Raw genomic sequence first — 15,135 nt, forward strand, 5'->3', positions numbered from 1 at the left:
AAGAAAAGAAGCTGACGTCAAACTGTCGCTTCCGACGCAAAGCGGGTCGCTTCGTGATCCATAAAGTCGCGCAGTTCCAGGAGTTGCCCACTTGCAAAAAAACAGCCCGAACGGTGGGGAATCCAAAAGGGTTTGGTTGTTGTGGTGGGTGGTCGGGTCGGGGACCGGGGGGGGCGGGGGGGGGAGGGAGGACGCTCCTGCTTGTGTCGGGTCGCCAGTGACGCGGCGCTCGGGCTGTGCGCGGCAGCTGGAGCGCCTTATAAACCGGGGGATCACCTCAGCGGCTCTTCGGCCCCGCCCCCTGACGCGAGTGACGCCATCCGGTGGAGATCCTGCTGGTGCGCGTGCGTGCGTGCGCGCGCGCGCGCGGGCCATTTTATTTTGCATTGATTTTGTTTTGACGCAGTCGGGGACGAGAGAGGCTGGCAGGGAAGCCGCAAAACAGCGCCAAGTCCGAAGAACCGGGCCAGAACGTAGACCGGGGCAGACAATGACAAACACGTGGGTTTTAATGAGCTAAAAAAATAAAAATATAAAATAAATAAAAACACAGGAAACGAACGTGGGCTATAACTGAGCATGCGCAGTCATCCTTTGAAGTGGGTGACAGCGCTCATTTTGATACGCAGCAGTTCTTCACCAAATAGTAACAAATATTATGATACACGTATGATTAATAATAGAATAAAATAAATACAAAATGGAATCAATGCAATAAAATTATTCAAATATGAAAATGACATCAGACATTGCGCAATTACACATTTATAAATGATACGATGAAGAAAATATAAAGTATAAAATATACAATTGATGGAAACAAAGTGAGTACAAAATATAATCAACTAACAGAAATAATTCAAAAGAATATGAATGAAATGATATGAACACAATTCTCGAATGAGAGATTTACTGCGATGGAACGTTCCAAGGGTATCGCATGATAGGACCCCCAGCAAGTCTAACCTCCTTTTTTACGAGCTATATATTATATATATATATATAAATAAATAAAAAAAAACATTTGCTAACGCATAAACGTGGCCTTTGATCTCGGCGCGCCGGCACCTGGAGGAGTTTCGCAAGCTTCTCGCACACGCTGGCACGCAAAAAATATCAAAGTGGGATCCTCCGGCAGTTCCGCCCAGACCGCGATCGCCGGATCCACTCGGACGGGTCCGGACCGGTTCTGCTTCTCTGTGGTGACCTGAAGATGACAGCGCACTCGGATTGGATTTTTGTTTTTGAACAGGATCCGCTACAAAGCATTTAGTGGGATTTTGTACAAAATAGGGTGCACTGTCAAATTGGAACGTTTGGACAAAAAGCAGACATTCCCAAAATTCTACCATTGGATGCATTTGATCAGTAGAATCGAGTCCGTTCCGCTCCCAAGTGTTATCGGAAAAGCGTTCCCATTTGCAGCTTTGTAAAACAACTCACCAAGCGCAGACGCGTCCGCATCAGAAGATTTGCGCAATGTTTGGCAAACAAAATATTCCTCTTCTAAGCCGGAGCGCCGCCTACAGGACCGGCGCGGAACAGCGCGGCCTACGCGCGAGGATGTCAGTCCGCTCGGACACGGTCCGCGTGCCTTCCTTGGGGTCGCATGGTGGTTTTCTTCCTGATGTCGTCGCGTCATTTCGCCGAGCGCAAAACGCCGAATAAGCTCACCAAATGATTTGCCTCAGTATTCTTTTGCAATTCAGCGCATCTCCTCTTTCATAAAACACGGTCGCTCCCTCAAAGGACGGCTGTCATTTCTTCGGCCTCGTGCGTAAGTGAAACGTGCGCTCTTCATAAATAGCCCTGGCGCACGTCCACGGCGGAGCGCGTGGGGCCGTTTAGTCGCCGTGGCGACTGCCACCGCAGACCACGGGGGTCCCGAGACGCAAGAACAGAACATTCGAGGGCCCTCGTGCCTCCTTTTCGCAATTCCCGAGTCGGCCGCAATTCGTTCAACGCGGCGACTTCAAACCCCAACGGTCGACTCCCTGTTCGATGTCGGGCATCGATCCTTGACACTTTTGTCAACGTCCTATTACAATTGATGTGGTGGCTTAACTTTCAAGCCCTGCGTGCAATTGGCTCCTAAAATAGTTGCTTTAACCCAAGATTTCCCACTTCCTGCTCAATGTGTCCTTGAGACTTGTTCATGCGTCATTTTCTGTGGGTGGATGAAACTTTTGAGCCCCGGAATTGGCGCAACGTACAGCTTCCTCCGACCAAAACGTCCGTTTTCCTGTTCAATTCTGGGCGCGGGTCCTTGAGACCTTTGCGTACGTCCGGTCGGGACAGACGCCGACACTGGCGTTTGTAATTCACTCCTAAAATGGCTGCTTCAAACCAAAACGGCCGACGACCTGTCCCTATCTTGACGCGCGTCTTTTGAGACTTCCGTGCTTCCCGTTTCCCGAGGATCGGCGAGACGGGTGTCGGGGGCTCATTTTTTCCAACTTTCAAGCTCTGGAATTGGCCCCAAAAAACCATCTGCCTCAAACTAAAACGGCCGACTCCCAGTTCAAATGCAGAGCCTCGAAGGTTCCTGGATGTGCCACGAGTTCTTCCCCGTCTACTTTCGACATCAGAGCTGCATTTTGACAATAGTCCCAGTGGGCGAAACACTTACAGCCCCCCCCCCCCCCCGACTGTGGACGGTGGCGGGCGTTCCTCCACAATCAAAAGTTGACAGTCTGGTTCGTCTCTCCAGCCGGACGGAACATTAGATGACGTTTTCACGTTCAGAAGCAAAGTTCTGCTTTCCCCGCTGCTGATTCATCACTTGCTTGTCTTGGCGACTATTTATATATATATAAAAAAAAAAAAAAAAAAAAACCTTCATGAATGTGTATTTGATGAAGAATAACAGCAACTTGTCCTTAAAAGGCCTTCAGTGCTCACTTGTTAAGCTTTCCATTGTCCAACGTTGTGAAGGGCACCCAAACGAAGCCAACCTCTGCCCACTTTGGGGCACCTCGCTTGTTTGGACGGACAGCACCAGGACAATCATTTCGTGTAAAAGTCTCTTTTACAACTACGCCGTTTGCATTGTGAAGGATGCGGGGGCGGGGGGGGAGCCGATCTGTACCACTTTTGGGCACCTCCAGCACCCAAAAAAGGAGCGCGAAACGGCAATAACTGACTGCAAAAGTCTCTCTCACACGCAAAACAGCGAAACGTCGCAATTGTTGAGGCTAGCAAACAAACAGACAATCGGTTCCACTTTTTGGCAGCGTTTTCTTGTGGCGGGTATCAAACGGCACCGGACACGACTGCGCTAACATTTTTGCCGATTGGTGTTTTTAAACGTGAACCCTGTGGGCTCAACGCTGCCCATTTATGCCCACCTGGCTACCTTTTTTTTTTGAATGAATATGAATGAAAATGTAAGGAAACTTCCCGAGAGTGGCAATTTTCGTCTGATTTTGGAATCTCAACAATAATGTTGAGATCAAATTGTACCAAGGAAACTCCATAATTGAATTCCTTATTTACTCAAGTTTACGTATAGATAGATCACTTAAAAAAAAAAAAAAAATTAAAAAAAAGAAAAACAGCTGAAAGAAAACTGTACATAAACATTAAACATAAAAATATAGGATTTTTGTAGTAAAAACTTCTTTACAAATAAGACGAGTTGACACAAAATAGTTTTTGACATGGAAAAACTCCTGCAGCCTCTGCTGTTTTTTTGTTTTTTTTTGGTCACAGTTCTTACTGGACTTGACTTGAATCTGACTTGTTAAGTCAAATTGAGTGAAATTTGTTTTCTACCCGATTGCATCATTTATTCATTTTTGGAGTAAACGTGGCAACAACAACAACAACAAAATCTATAATATGATTGGCCGCGTCTGTCGCTGGGCGTTTTTGACGAGCTGAAAGTGTCACAGCGACTTTAAATGAGAATTCATGCAGGGCATTTGAATTTTCAGCCATTTTGCCGAATTTCTTTCCGAACAGCGTACGAGTGTAAAACGTGCCGTCTGGCTGTGTTTTTATTTAGCTCGGCGGCTAACCCACCTTCCCTCCCTCCCTCCCTCCCTCCCGTTCTTCTCTTCTCTTCCCTTTGCTTCTCTCTCTCTCTCTCCTTCCTGCGCTCAGACTTCCTGTCTCCCATCAATGTTCTCCTTTTTCTCCGGCCGCTATGACGGAATCCCGCGTTTCCTGTTGTGAAGGCCGCTGCCGGGTAACGGCCCAGGCCGGGGAGGAGCCTGGAGGGAGAGGGTTCTTTTTTTTTTTTTTTTTTTTAAAAGCTCTCTCTTCCACAGGGTACGGCGTGAAGGCTCCGAGCCCGACGCAGCGCTTCAGTGTCACGGCGGCGGCACCGCAAGCAAATGGTTAGCAGACAAGTTTGCTGCCGTGACTCATCCCCACGAAGGACAGTTGGGGGAAAGAAAAATATTTGGAGGTTTGTTCCTGACTCACACAACATTTGAATAGACTTGCGTTAGTATTATGTACATCGCAGTTAAAATTATGAACAAAACGCGCATTGAAGAGGACTTGAAAACATGGAATTGATTGCAAAAACGCTACAGTTTAGACTCCGAAACAACAGGGGGCAGTAGAAAAAGTAACAATAATAAAATAATGGCAAAAATGCTGTATGTGCTGACAATTTCAAAAATTTGCCAAATGATGAAATGAAATCATAAAATAATCCCTTGCAAATAAAATTTTAAACATTTAAAATTCATAAAAACACAAAACATTTAAAATAATATGTAAACAGTGAAACTGACACATTTTAAAATATTGGCAGAGTAAATTTATACTTAAATGGCCAATAAACAAAATGTTACAGAAAATGATATCAACTTATTGAATTATCCATTGACAAAATAAAATATTTAAAAGCATAGGTACAAAATGAAATGTATTAAATGGAGAAAAATATTTTGCAATACTTCAATAAATAAATTCAAAATATAAAAAATAAGTACCAATAATAGTAAATTAAGTAATAAAAAATAACTATAGATTATATACATATATAAATAAAGTAAAATAATTATGGAATTCTTGAAGTGGTTAAAAAAAAAAAGAAGTAAAAATAGTACAGACATTAGGAGTGTATGTACTGGTAATAAAAAAATATATATTCAAGAACAAATTCAACTACTTTTAAAAGTAAGTACATTTAAAATAACATTTTTAAACGCAACACTGAAACTCACAGAAAACCGTGTATGGTAATTTAACAAAAAATAATGATCAAATAAAATAAAAATTCAAATTAAATTATAAGTTTTTAAGAAGCAACACTGAAAATCATAGAAAATTAAGTGTGTAATTGCAAAAATCAGCCAATGATAAATGATCCCTAAACCAATATAAATTAAAATAATTGGATACAAATCATTTCAAAATGTGATTACATATAAAATCATTCATTCATTTTCCTTACCGCTTATCCTCACTAGGGTCACGGGATATTAAAATTATAATATTAGGAATTTTAAAAAGGAAGAAAGGAAGACAATGTGTATGTACATGTGAGGAATTGCAAGAATTATCCGGGGATAAAATGAAACAAACTTACATTTCAGATCTATAATTAATAAAATAAAAGCATTTAAAAATCATTAGCAAAGTTGAAAATAAAACAAATGTACACATTCAACATGGTTGGAGCATTTCCCCCTGGTACTCTGAGCTTCGGTCTGGCCTGAAACTTCCCCCATGGAGCCTTTCGGGGAATATCATTAGCAGTAACTTTATCTTGTATTTTCTTCTTCTCCTTGGAATTCCTAACGAGCGCCCAAGATGGACGGCGGACGCTTTTTGGTCGACGCGGCCACTTAGCTGCTGCTTAGTAACCAGATAGGATAATAGCATAATGGAAGCTCTCCCTTTTTGGCTAACTGGATATAAAAAAAAAAAATAATAAAAAAAAAAACTTCAGGAAAAAAATAAAATAAAATTCGTCATCCGAGCGCGGAAAGGAGGAGGGCAGAGAGGGGGAGAAAAAAAATAAATCCACAGATGTTCCATGCATCTGCCGTTTGTGCTGTGTCAGTGAATTTTACATCCCAATTGTGGGCTCTGTGTGTGTGTGTGTGTGTGTGTGTGTGTGTGTCAAGGCGGGCTAATGCTAGACGGCTAACGGTTTAGCATTAAGAAAGTCTGAAAATCAGAAACTTTTGAATTCCTCCTGCCGCAAAGTCACAAATGTCGGCGAAAGCGTAAAAAGCCATCAGACCATCACATTCATCACGGGGTCCGCATCCATCAACAAACGACTTCCTATGCCTCCTCGTACTCGTCTCTCTGCAGAAATTAATAACACATTGCCCCGTTCGCCCCACGGCTGCTTTGGATTACATGCTAAACACATCTCTCTTTTTTGTTGTTGTTGTTTTGTTTTTTTTAACGGTCCTCCAAGGCGCGTGTTTAAAGGTGTAATCTGTAATTACAGCACAGTTAGCTTGACGTAAAACAAACATTTTTCGTTTAGAGGGAAGCTTGTTGCCTTTGGGGGAAGTCTGGAAATGTTTGTTGGTAAAAAAATTTTTTAAACACTTAGTGAATATGTGGCGTCAGATAGCAGCAGCTTAAGTTAGCTTGTTGCCAGAAGCTCAAAAAAGCTCCATATTGTGTCCACATTTTGTCAAAACAGCCAGTGTTTAACATTTTATTAAAGTATTCTAAAATCTATTCACAGCATTTTTGTCCACAAAAGAACAAATTGAACACCCATGGTTTCTAAATAAGTGGTGTTTGTTTCCATCTCGTGGCCAGTTGTACACAATGCAGGCCACAAAGAAAAAGGGAAGAACTTCGGAACAATATTTCAATATTTTCTTCCTTTTTAGCAAATCATGAATTAATAAATGAAACCGGGACTATTTACATCGGTGAAATTTTCTTCCCTTTTCATTAAATTACTAATTAAAAAGGTCAAACGCTAAAGTTAGCTTGTCGCCAGAAGCTCTTAAATGTTTCCTCTTATGCCCACAGTCGGTAATAAAAGCCAGGAATTTTCAATGTCATAATACTAAAATAAAAAGTTTTTTTTTTCATTCCAAATACAAAAAACTCAATGTCAAAAGCAGGGGTCAAATATTTAGTTTGTCTCCATCTGGTGGTCAAATGGTGACACTGCAGGTCACAGGGAAAAACAATATTTTCAGCATGTCAAGACTTTCTACCTTTTTATTTGATCATGAACAAAAACGAAATTGTCCTTTTTGTTTGGATTTAAAGAGCGAATAATGTTGCTTTCAAAGGCCGGCTGCAAATGTTCGTTTCTGACTGATTTTGCTGCATCAGCCAACAGCAGCTAATATTAACATGTTGCTGATAACATCCAAGAATGTAAATTGCATCGTAATGCAATTCCTAAAAAGTATTTTGTCAACAAAATTAAGTTCTGCAATCTGTCAAACATTTGGTGTTTGTCTTCATCGAGTGGCCAAAATGCAACATTGCAGGACACGAAGCAAAAAGTGGTAGTGAATTTTTACAAAACCAGGAATATTTCTATATTTTCTTCCTTTTTATTTGATAATGATGTCATTTTTTAATCTAAATTTTAAAGAGGGAACGCTGTTGTTAGTTTCTGACAGCAAACACGAGCTAACGTTAGCAAGTCAACTCAGCAAAATCAAATATCTATAAAACATATACAGTAAGAAAAGCTACAAAATACATTTTAGTGTGTATTTACTGGCAATTACAGGTATTAGACAATGATATAATTAAAATTATAAAAATAATTTAATCAAAATGTATTCAAATAAAGTATGCTCGTGTCCCCAAAAGTCCTCATTTAAAATTGTACTCCGTCTGAGTAGCATTCATGTCAGCAAAATAAAGTCCAGTAGCCTGACAAACATTTGGTGTTTGGCTCCATCTGGTGGCCAAATGGCGACACCGCAGGGAACGGAGCATCAACTGCGAGAATTGCAAAACCAGGAATGATTTTAATACTTGGATTTTCATTTATTTTGAATGGAAAAAGAAAAAGCATAATTAGCAGCAAGACGGCTTAAACTAGCAGTGCGGGACATTTCTTTTATAAAAAACATCATTTGACCACAGCACAAGATTCTGCCACGACAACACAGGAATGAACTTTGGGGAAAGCCTTTCAACATAACAACAACTACTATCCGTTTATCTTTTACAACATATCACCTGGAACATTTGTTAAACAAAGAACGATATGTGCCACCACAGATGCCAACGGGGATGCCGGGAATGATAAAACTCATTCCGGACGACAATGATTGCACTTGGAGTAAAAATAACACTTAAAAAATGTGTATAAAAAGGGTTAAAAAGAAGTATAAAAATAACACTTGAGCTTCGAATTGAAGCGCGTGCTCCCTCTCGGCGGCCATTTTGATGTGTGACAAGATCCTTTTCCCCCCACTTTTCGTGCTCGTTCCGTTCAGGTAATCCCAAAAATCAATTAAATTAAATCGTCAATTAAAAAGCACAAAAACCAAAAGCAAAAAAAGTGTCTGATTGCTCCAGTGGGTCACTGACCTCCACATCCAGCAGCGAGGAGTAGCGGCGGTTGCAAAAGTGCGTAAGAGATGGTGACAAGATGGCGTCCGTGTGGGTCTCAGGAGGCCAGTTTGGAGTAGCTGGACGGGGAGAACTTCCGCTTCAGGTACTTGATGATGTAAAGCGGCAGGCAGCTGACCAGCGTGATGGACGACACCTTCCATACGAAAGGCCACGTGGTGATGAAGGCCAAGTCTGACAGAACACATCAATCAAAGATGTGATCATAATAAACACTTCAAACATATGACGCTCAAACACGAACACCGGCAACAGTCAGAGGCAAGCTCGTGCTTACTAGCGAGCTTTGACTGCCAGCTAGAGGACAGAAGTAGCAGTACTGCACCCGAGAGCAGTAACACGCACCCGTGAAACCTCCGTTTGCTCCACATTAAATTCTTGCTGTCCAATGAAAAAGGCGAATCCTCAAATTCAGCTTTTTGGGTGAAATAAATATGTGACAATAATACGAAATGGAGTAATTATTCCAAATGTAGACATACAAAAATCCTTTCAATAAAAACATTAAAATAAAATGGTTTTTATTTTATTTAAAATATATAATTAAAGAAATTATATTTGACTCAACCTAACCATTAATATCCCCCAAAAATAAAGTCAACATTAAATGCTTATTAAAAATTATTTCAAGGTCTAAAAAAGTAACAATTAAAATATTGCAAAAAAAAAAAAAATATATATATATATATATATATATAGAGAGAGAGAGAGAGAGAGAGAGAGCGAGCGAGGAGTTTGTATGTTTTTACTCTGGACAGTGACAGACACGAAGTTGCACACATGACGCCAAAGTAAACAAAAAACAACAACGTGACAGACGGGAGACAAAACAGACGCTCGGAAGTCCAATGAAAGAATTTCATGCGAATGTCACACAGTACAAACACCGGACGACGACTTGACGGACTGGAGATGACCTACCAAGGAAAGCTCCAAAGGACACTCTGCCGATGCCTGAGGCGCGCACGCACGCACGCCAGAGAAGAGCAGCACGTCAAAGTTAAGCCGCCAACAGTACACACACGCAGCCACATTTCCACAAAAGTCTCTCACCGAAGTACTCGTTGAGGAAGGCGAGCGAGGCCAGGTAGCAGGTCAGGCTGAGGAACTCGGCCAGCACCATCAGCCAGTGCCACGTGCGCACCGTCAGCGCCACCATCAGGAGCTCGGTCAGGACGAGCGCCGTGAACGAGATGGCCACCACGTGCACGAACTCCAACTCGAACAGCAACAGCGCCCCGTACATCAGGATGCCCCCTGGTGGGGGAGGCACAGAAGAGCGGGGGGGGGGGGGGGGGGGGAGTTTGACCGACGTCGGCTTAATCGTCACGTATGGAACATCGAGGGACGAGAAAATGCTCATGTGAACATGAAGGAAAATAAAAATAATATACTATAACATTGAAATAAAGGACAATAAAACAAATACCATACATAATACATATAAATTAAGGGGGGAAAAAAGGAAAATTAAATATGCAAAAATCAAAATCAAGTATCAACAAATATACATTAAAGTATACCAATCATAAAAAAAACCTTTTTTCATTCCATGAATATAAAATAATTTGTATGTGTAAATATATAACAGTGAATATTTCAACTTTGTTAGTCATGGAGGTTGAGTTAAACATCCAGAAGTTTGTTCATGACAGAAAATAAGCAAAAAAGGTCAACATAAAAGGCTCCGTATTTAAAATTATGACAATTATTTACGTTAGGCTATTGTGAAATTTTAACCAATGCACCTAAGTGTGTGTCTTGCTTCATGTCGCCAGCTTTTCATTTAGCCGCGACGCGACACAAAGTGGAGCTAACGGCCCAGAACTGATTACATAATCGCTTTTGCACGCAGCGCATTCCGGCAGGTCAACCGCTGTAATAAATTGCCTTCGAACCCGCTCCCCAATATTTCCCCGCCGCGATCTCACATCTTCAAATCCAACCGCCCTCCCTTTCCCTCGCTAGCGGCCTTTAATTAAAAAAGGCCGAGCTGTCAGGAAGTCATGCCTGAGCAGAATCGCAGACCTTTCCCACTGGCTGCACAGCTTAGCCATTACAGAACTATCCTTTTACACGCATTGTACCAGCGGATGGCGGCTGGAAACTTAAGACACTGAGAAACAAACTGTCTTTGGGGGGGGGGGCACAGGGGAGCCCTGCACTGGACATGAGAAATTTCATGTTTCCTTATCCCCGTACCTTGATACACGCTGACCAAAACCCACACCAGGAAGGTCTTAAAGGACAGCGAACGGCCCTTGGTCAGGTCCTTGTAGAGCTCCGGGTAGAGAAGCGCCATCTCCGGCTTCACGTCCTGGTCCAGGACCAAGGAGAACACCGGGAACATGGTGTAGATGGTGGCGTAACTGGACGGATAAGGGTCAAAAGCGGCATTTATAGATCACGGTTCATCGGTCGCACCCGTGCTATATTGCGGATTTTCAAGCCGCCGTGCGGTTTTAAAGTATAAAGGGATAGTGAATTTAGAGTAGCGCTGGAGTCGTTTGAAGAAGATAATCACGTTAACCTCGACAGCGAGCCCATCTATTGCATTTCGCATTGAACGTTAGCATACTTCCGTTAGACAAAATAATATGGTTTGGTTGCATATTATTGTTTTAATACACAGCAGTACCCTGGGATAAGAGTTCATTCATTCCGGGACGATGCTCGTAACTAAAGACATTCGCGAATCATGATTCCCACTTAAAATAAACGGAAATGCCATGAAAAAGGTCAGAGGACAAAGATTTAAACATTGTTCTTGGTAACTCTAGAAACCCTTTACAAACCACATCTGCCATTTCCAAGTGATTATATGGCAGATATAGAGCAGTTAAATCGCTAAATATGATTCAGAATGCGCCTTCTGCTTTTTGCATCCCGCGCCTTCCGGTCTTGGTCTCTTTCCGGCGCCGTGACGTCACACGAGCCAAACGGCCTGTTCGTTCGGCGTTGTGTCCTATTGTTCCATGCTGCTGTTCCCGTCCTTGTATATTTGTCGTCGTACGATTTATCTGTTTTTCTGTTGTACATCTGCTACTTGGCCGCTCGTCGTCGTCGGATCGGCTCAAACGAACGCCAAGTTCAGTCAGGTGCTCCTGTACGTCGAAATCCTCCTCCTCCGCATATTCCGACACGTTGCCCGCCATTGCGTATTGTGTGTAGCGCGCCGTGTTTGGCAATTGCAATGTCACTTCTGGTAGCCCTTGCGGTGGATAGAGTAACCGCACGCCGGTGTCTTGAGCTTCGGGTGTGTTAGGGGAGGACATAAAAACCTCATTTTTAGCTAAACTACGGTTGAAAACTTGCTGGAAGTTACAGAACATATAGACAATGCAAATATGAATTTTAACTGACCCCATAACATCTTTGTCATCTGACCTTTAATCCGTTTCAGCCTCCCCCCAAAAATGTGTGGAAAATACTGTATTGTAGTGTCCGTGTGTTAGATGTGTGCCTTTGAGAGGCGGGGCCTGCCGAGATGGCCCGTGAGTGTCTGGGACTGAGCCGTGGCCAACAGCAGCTCCTGCGTGACTTTGCTCATGTTCTCCCGGCATTCGATAAACGGCTGAAAAGCGAATCAGTGACTGTGGCTCTCCTTTCCTCTCCACATGCAAGGGCAGTACAGTAAGAACCTACACTGGAAAATTTAAAACAAAAATTGACAAAAACGATTGGTACAACCTGCAGTTTTGCAGGCTATAGTAGGGAGTTCTGTGATTTAAAAAAAAAAAAAAAAAAAAAAAAACCCCAATGTAGTAGGGTGAACACTATAAATGTGCCTGTGTGAGTTGGAAAACGAAACCTACCCAACCATGAGGAACCCTTGGTACAAGGGAACAGAAGCGAAGTAGAATATGGACGAGAAGACAGCCTGAAGGGGAAGGAAACAGTCAAATGAGTTGGATCGGGGACATATGGAAAAGTGAGCAGTGGCTCATTTGCACGAGACAGCAACGCCCCTCAAAACACACTCATTTCAGTGACGTTAGTCATATCTCCTGTGAGAACATTAAGGTAGCAGAACATGAAATTCTGATTGTAAGCGCAATGCACCCCATCAATTCAGATCCAGACAACTTCACAATAAAAGCACATGCTAAGCATGATAAAAGGGGAATACAAAAAGAATAAAAATGGAAATCATAGGTTAAAAAGAGAAAAAGTTATTTCAAATCATAATTTAATTTAAAAGGCAAACTGTAGACTGTAAGTAATTTTAACAGTTTTTTCATCTTTAAAAACATGATTTGAAGCAACGTTTTTGACAATCTGCTGATTTCTGTGTTGCACGTCTGTAATTTTGTGAAAAATTCATAACAGTACTGTTTTGACTGTTGTCGTATCTGAATTCATATACGTATACATATACAATATACGGTATGCACGCGCGGCGTCAAAATCCCGCGAAAAGCGGCACCTGCATGGCCGAGATGATCATGCCGCGGTGCATGACAAACTGGCCCAGGGCCGCCGAGCGCTTGTAGCTGTTCCTGCCGTGCACCACGAGGAGGCGGCCGATGTGCTTGAACTGCGTGATGGAGAAGTCGGCCGCCAGCGACGCCTGCTTGCCTTCCTGTTGGAATCACAAAATACCATAAGCGTCCAAAAACGGAAAAATGGTGAAAATGGCTGCAGAGTCGGCGATTCCATTTACCTTTCCTTCTATTCCAATACCGCAGTCTGCAGCCTGGATCATGCTAACATCATTTCCACCGTCACCTGTCGCACACAATATGAAATTAAACACACAATGAACCCCAAAAAAAAAAAAATCTATATTAATAATATTTGACTGCCACCTATAGAGGACATTCGTAGTACAGCTGTCATGTGCACTTAATCATTCACCCACTATGCAATGTCACAAAATCATATGAAAACTAATAAATTGCAAGAAAATAAATACTGTATACAGAAAAAAAAATCCAGTATCTTTCAGTTGATTATTTACAAGAAATCCAAAAACTAAATTTTGTATTTTTTGTCTATGCCTGGACCTCAAGTCTATAAATAAGATGATTATGTAAAATTGTTTATTTGACTAATATTTTTAAATTTAAATGAAACCATTAAACATTTGTAATTAGCCAATTTTAGGACCAATTAGCAATAAACTAAGCACACTAATGCAACAAATATTGCAGGTCTTTTGAAAATGTAACTGCTCGGTGGGCCGGATTAAAAAGATGAGCAGGCCTTATGTGACCTGCAGGCCACGATGGAGTCGCTCCATTCCGCGTTGAATGAATGAATGTCTGGATAGATTGTGTGGAGTTTCTTTTTGTGAAGCAACAATAATCAACGGTGACACCCCTGTGGGCCGGCTCACCGATGGCGCAGGTCCTGTTGGCGGTGTGCTGCCGGAGCAGCGTGACGATCTGGGCCTTCTGCGTGGGCGAGCAGCGGCAGCACACCACGGCGGGACACTGGCACGCCAGCTCTACAAACTCGTGCTCGTAGTAGCGCAGGCACACCTCCAGGGAGTCGCCCGAGATGACCAGGGCGCAGTCGTGCTTCCTGCGGAAGGCGTTGAGCTCCAGGTGGGCCTCCCCTCGGTTTGTCACCTTAACATTGACAAGCGCAACAACATTCATACGAGACTCACAGAAACGTTACGGTATTGGGCTTTTTAAGTGAAATTTCAGGACGGACCTAGAATGCGCTAAAGCCGCTTGCAGGTAAACTTAATTTGACCCTCTTTAAACATTTACATGCAACAATGTCTCAGTACTTTTTTGCACAAGTTTCTGTTCTCGCACAAGCAACTGAATGTAAAAACACGTGTTTGATTCATGAATATTTTCCAAGGATGTCCCTGGCTACAATAACTGACCAGCGTCATGCGGCGATAGCGAAGTGCTGCCTCCGCGAGCGAAAATGTCTGGCTTTGTCTGCTTCAGACTGTAGGCTGTTTGAAAACGTGCAGCCGCTCGCCTAGTAGCAACGACCTGGCCCCGCACCCGGTCGCCATGGTAACAATATAACTGGGTGTTCAGGGTCCCATAATTGTTCATCTTTATTTGACCGACAAATTTGTGGGGGGGAAAAAAGCATATAATCTCTTCTGTGATGTGTTCGCGGCATGCACTGTACGCATGCATGGACCTGGCCACAAACCAATTTGATGGCTTTGTGTTGAAGTTCTGCCTCCGCCAAGGAAAATGCGTCTCTCTCTGTTTTCTTCTCAGACTTTGGGGCAGTGAAAGCACATACCGGTCGGAAAACATGAATGTCCTGGTTTCTGGAGACCAAATGAGAGCTTTTGGCGATGCATGTGGCCGTTTCCAGCTTGTCCCCGGTCAACATCCAGATCTAAAAAAAAAAAAAAAAAAAAAAAAAAAAAAAACATGACACTTTCTTTTCCATTTGGAGTGGCCGACGTGTTCATCTCTTAGCCCACCTTGATGCCAGCATTCCTGAGCAGCTCCAGCGTGGGCCTGACGTCGGCCTGCAGCTGGTCCTCCACGCCGGTCAGGCAGAGGAGCTCCAACTCCCGCTCCAGGCTCTCCACCACCGCCGCCACCTTCAGGGCGCGGTCGTGGATGCTCAGCTTGGCCTGGTTGTAGCGGCTCTGCGGTGGAAGTCGCC

At 42.9% G+C, this 15,135-nt stretch overlaps 1 protein-coding gene across 8 annotated transcripts in view; it reads right to left on the minus strand.

Moving 5' to 3' along the window:
• Positions 1–29: 29 nt before the first annotated feature.
• The window catches only part of atp9b (ATPase phospholipid transporting 9B), a 37,207-nt gene continuing 22,101 nt past the window's right edge, over positions 30–15,135 (minus strand). For 2 of the 8 annotated variants that reach the window (XM_061664266.1, XM_061664263.1), the window contains exons 19-28: positions 14,948–15,118; positions 14,761–14,859; positions 13,877–14,111; positions 13,202–13,266; positions 12,965–13,120; positions 12,354–12,418; positions 10,741–10,907; positions 9,592–9,795; positions 9,460–9,492; positions 7,924–8,712 (exon numbers count right to left, since the gene is read on the minus strand). In XM_061664266.1, the coding sequence (XP_061520250.1) occupies positions 8,576–8,712; positions 9,460–9,492; positions 9,592–9,795; positions 10,741–10,907; positions 12,354–12,418; positions 12,965–13,120; positions 13,202–13,266; positions 13,877–14,111; positions 14,761–14,859; positions 14,948–15,118 (1,332 nt within the window). In that variant the 3' untranslated portion in view covers positions 7,924–8,575. Of the gene's footprint in view, positions 1,208–7,923; positions 8,713–9,459; positions 9,493–9,591; positions 9,796–10,740; positions 10,908–12,353; positions 12,419–12,964; positions 13,121–13,201; positions 13,267–13,876; positions 14,112–14,664; positions 14,860–14,947; positions 15,119–15,135 lie in introns of those variants that run through there. The other 6 variants (XM_061664262.1, XM_061664260.1, XM_061664265.1 and 3 more) reach the window with 4 other exon arrangements.

Source organism: Phycodurus eques, chromosome 20 (genome assembly GCF_024500275.1).
Source record: "Phycodurus eques isolate BA_2022a chromosome 20, UOR_Pequ_1.1, whole genome shotgun sequence".
In the NCBI taxonomy this organism is placed as follows: domain Eukaryota; kingdom Metazoa; phylum Chordata; class Actinopteri; order Syngnathiformes; family Syngnathidae; genus Phycodurus; species Phycodurus eques.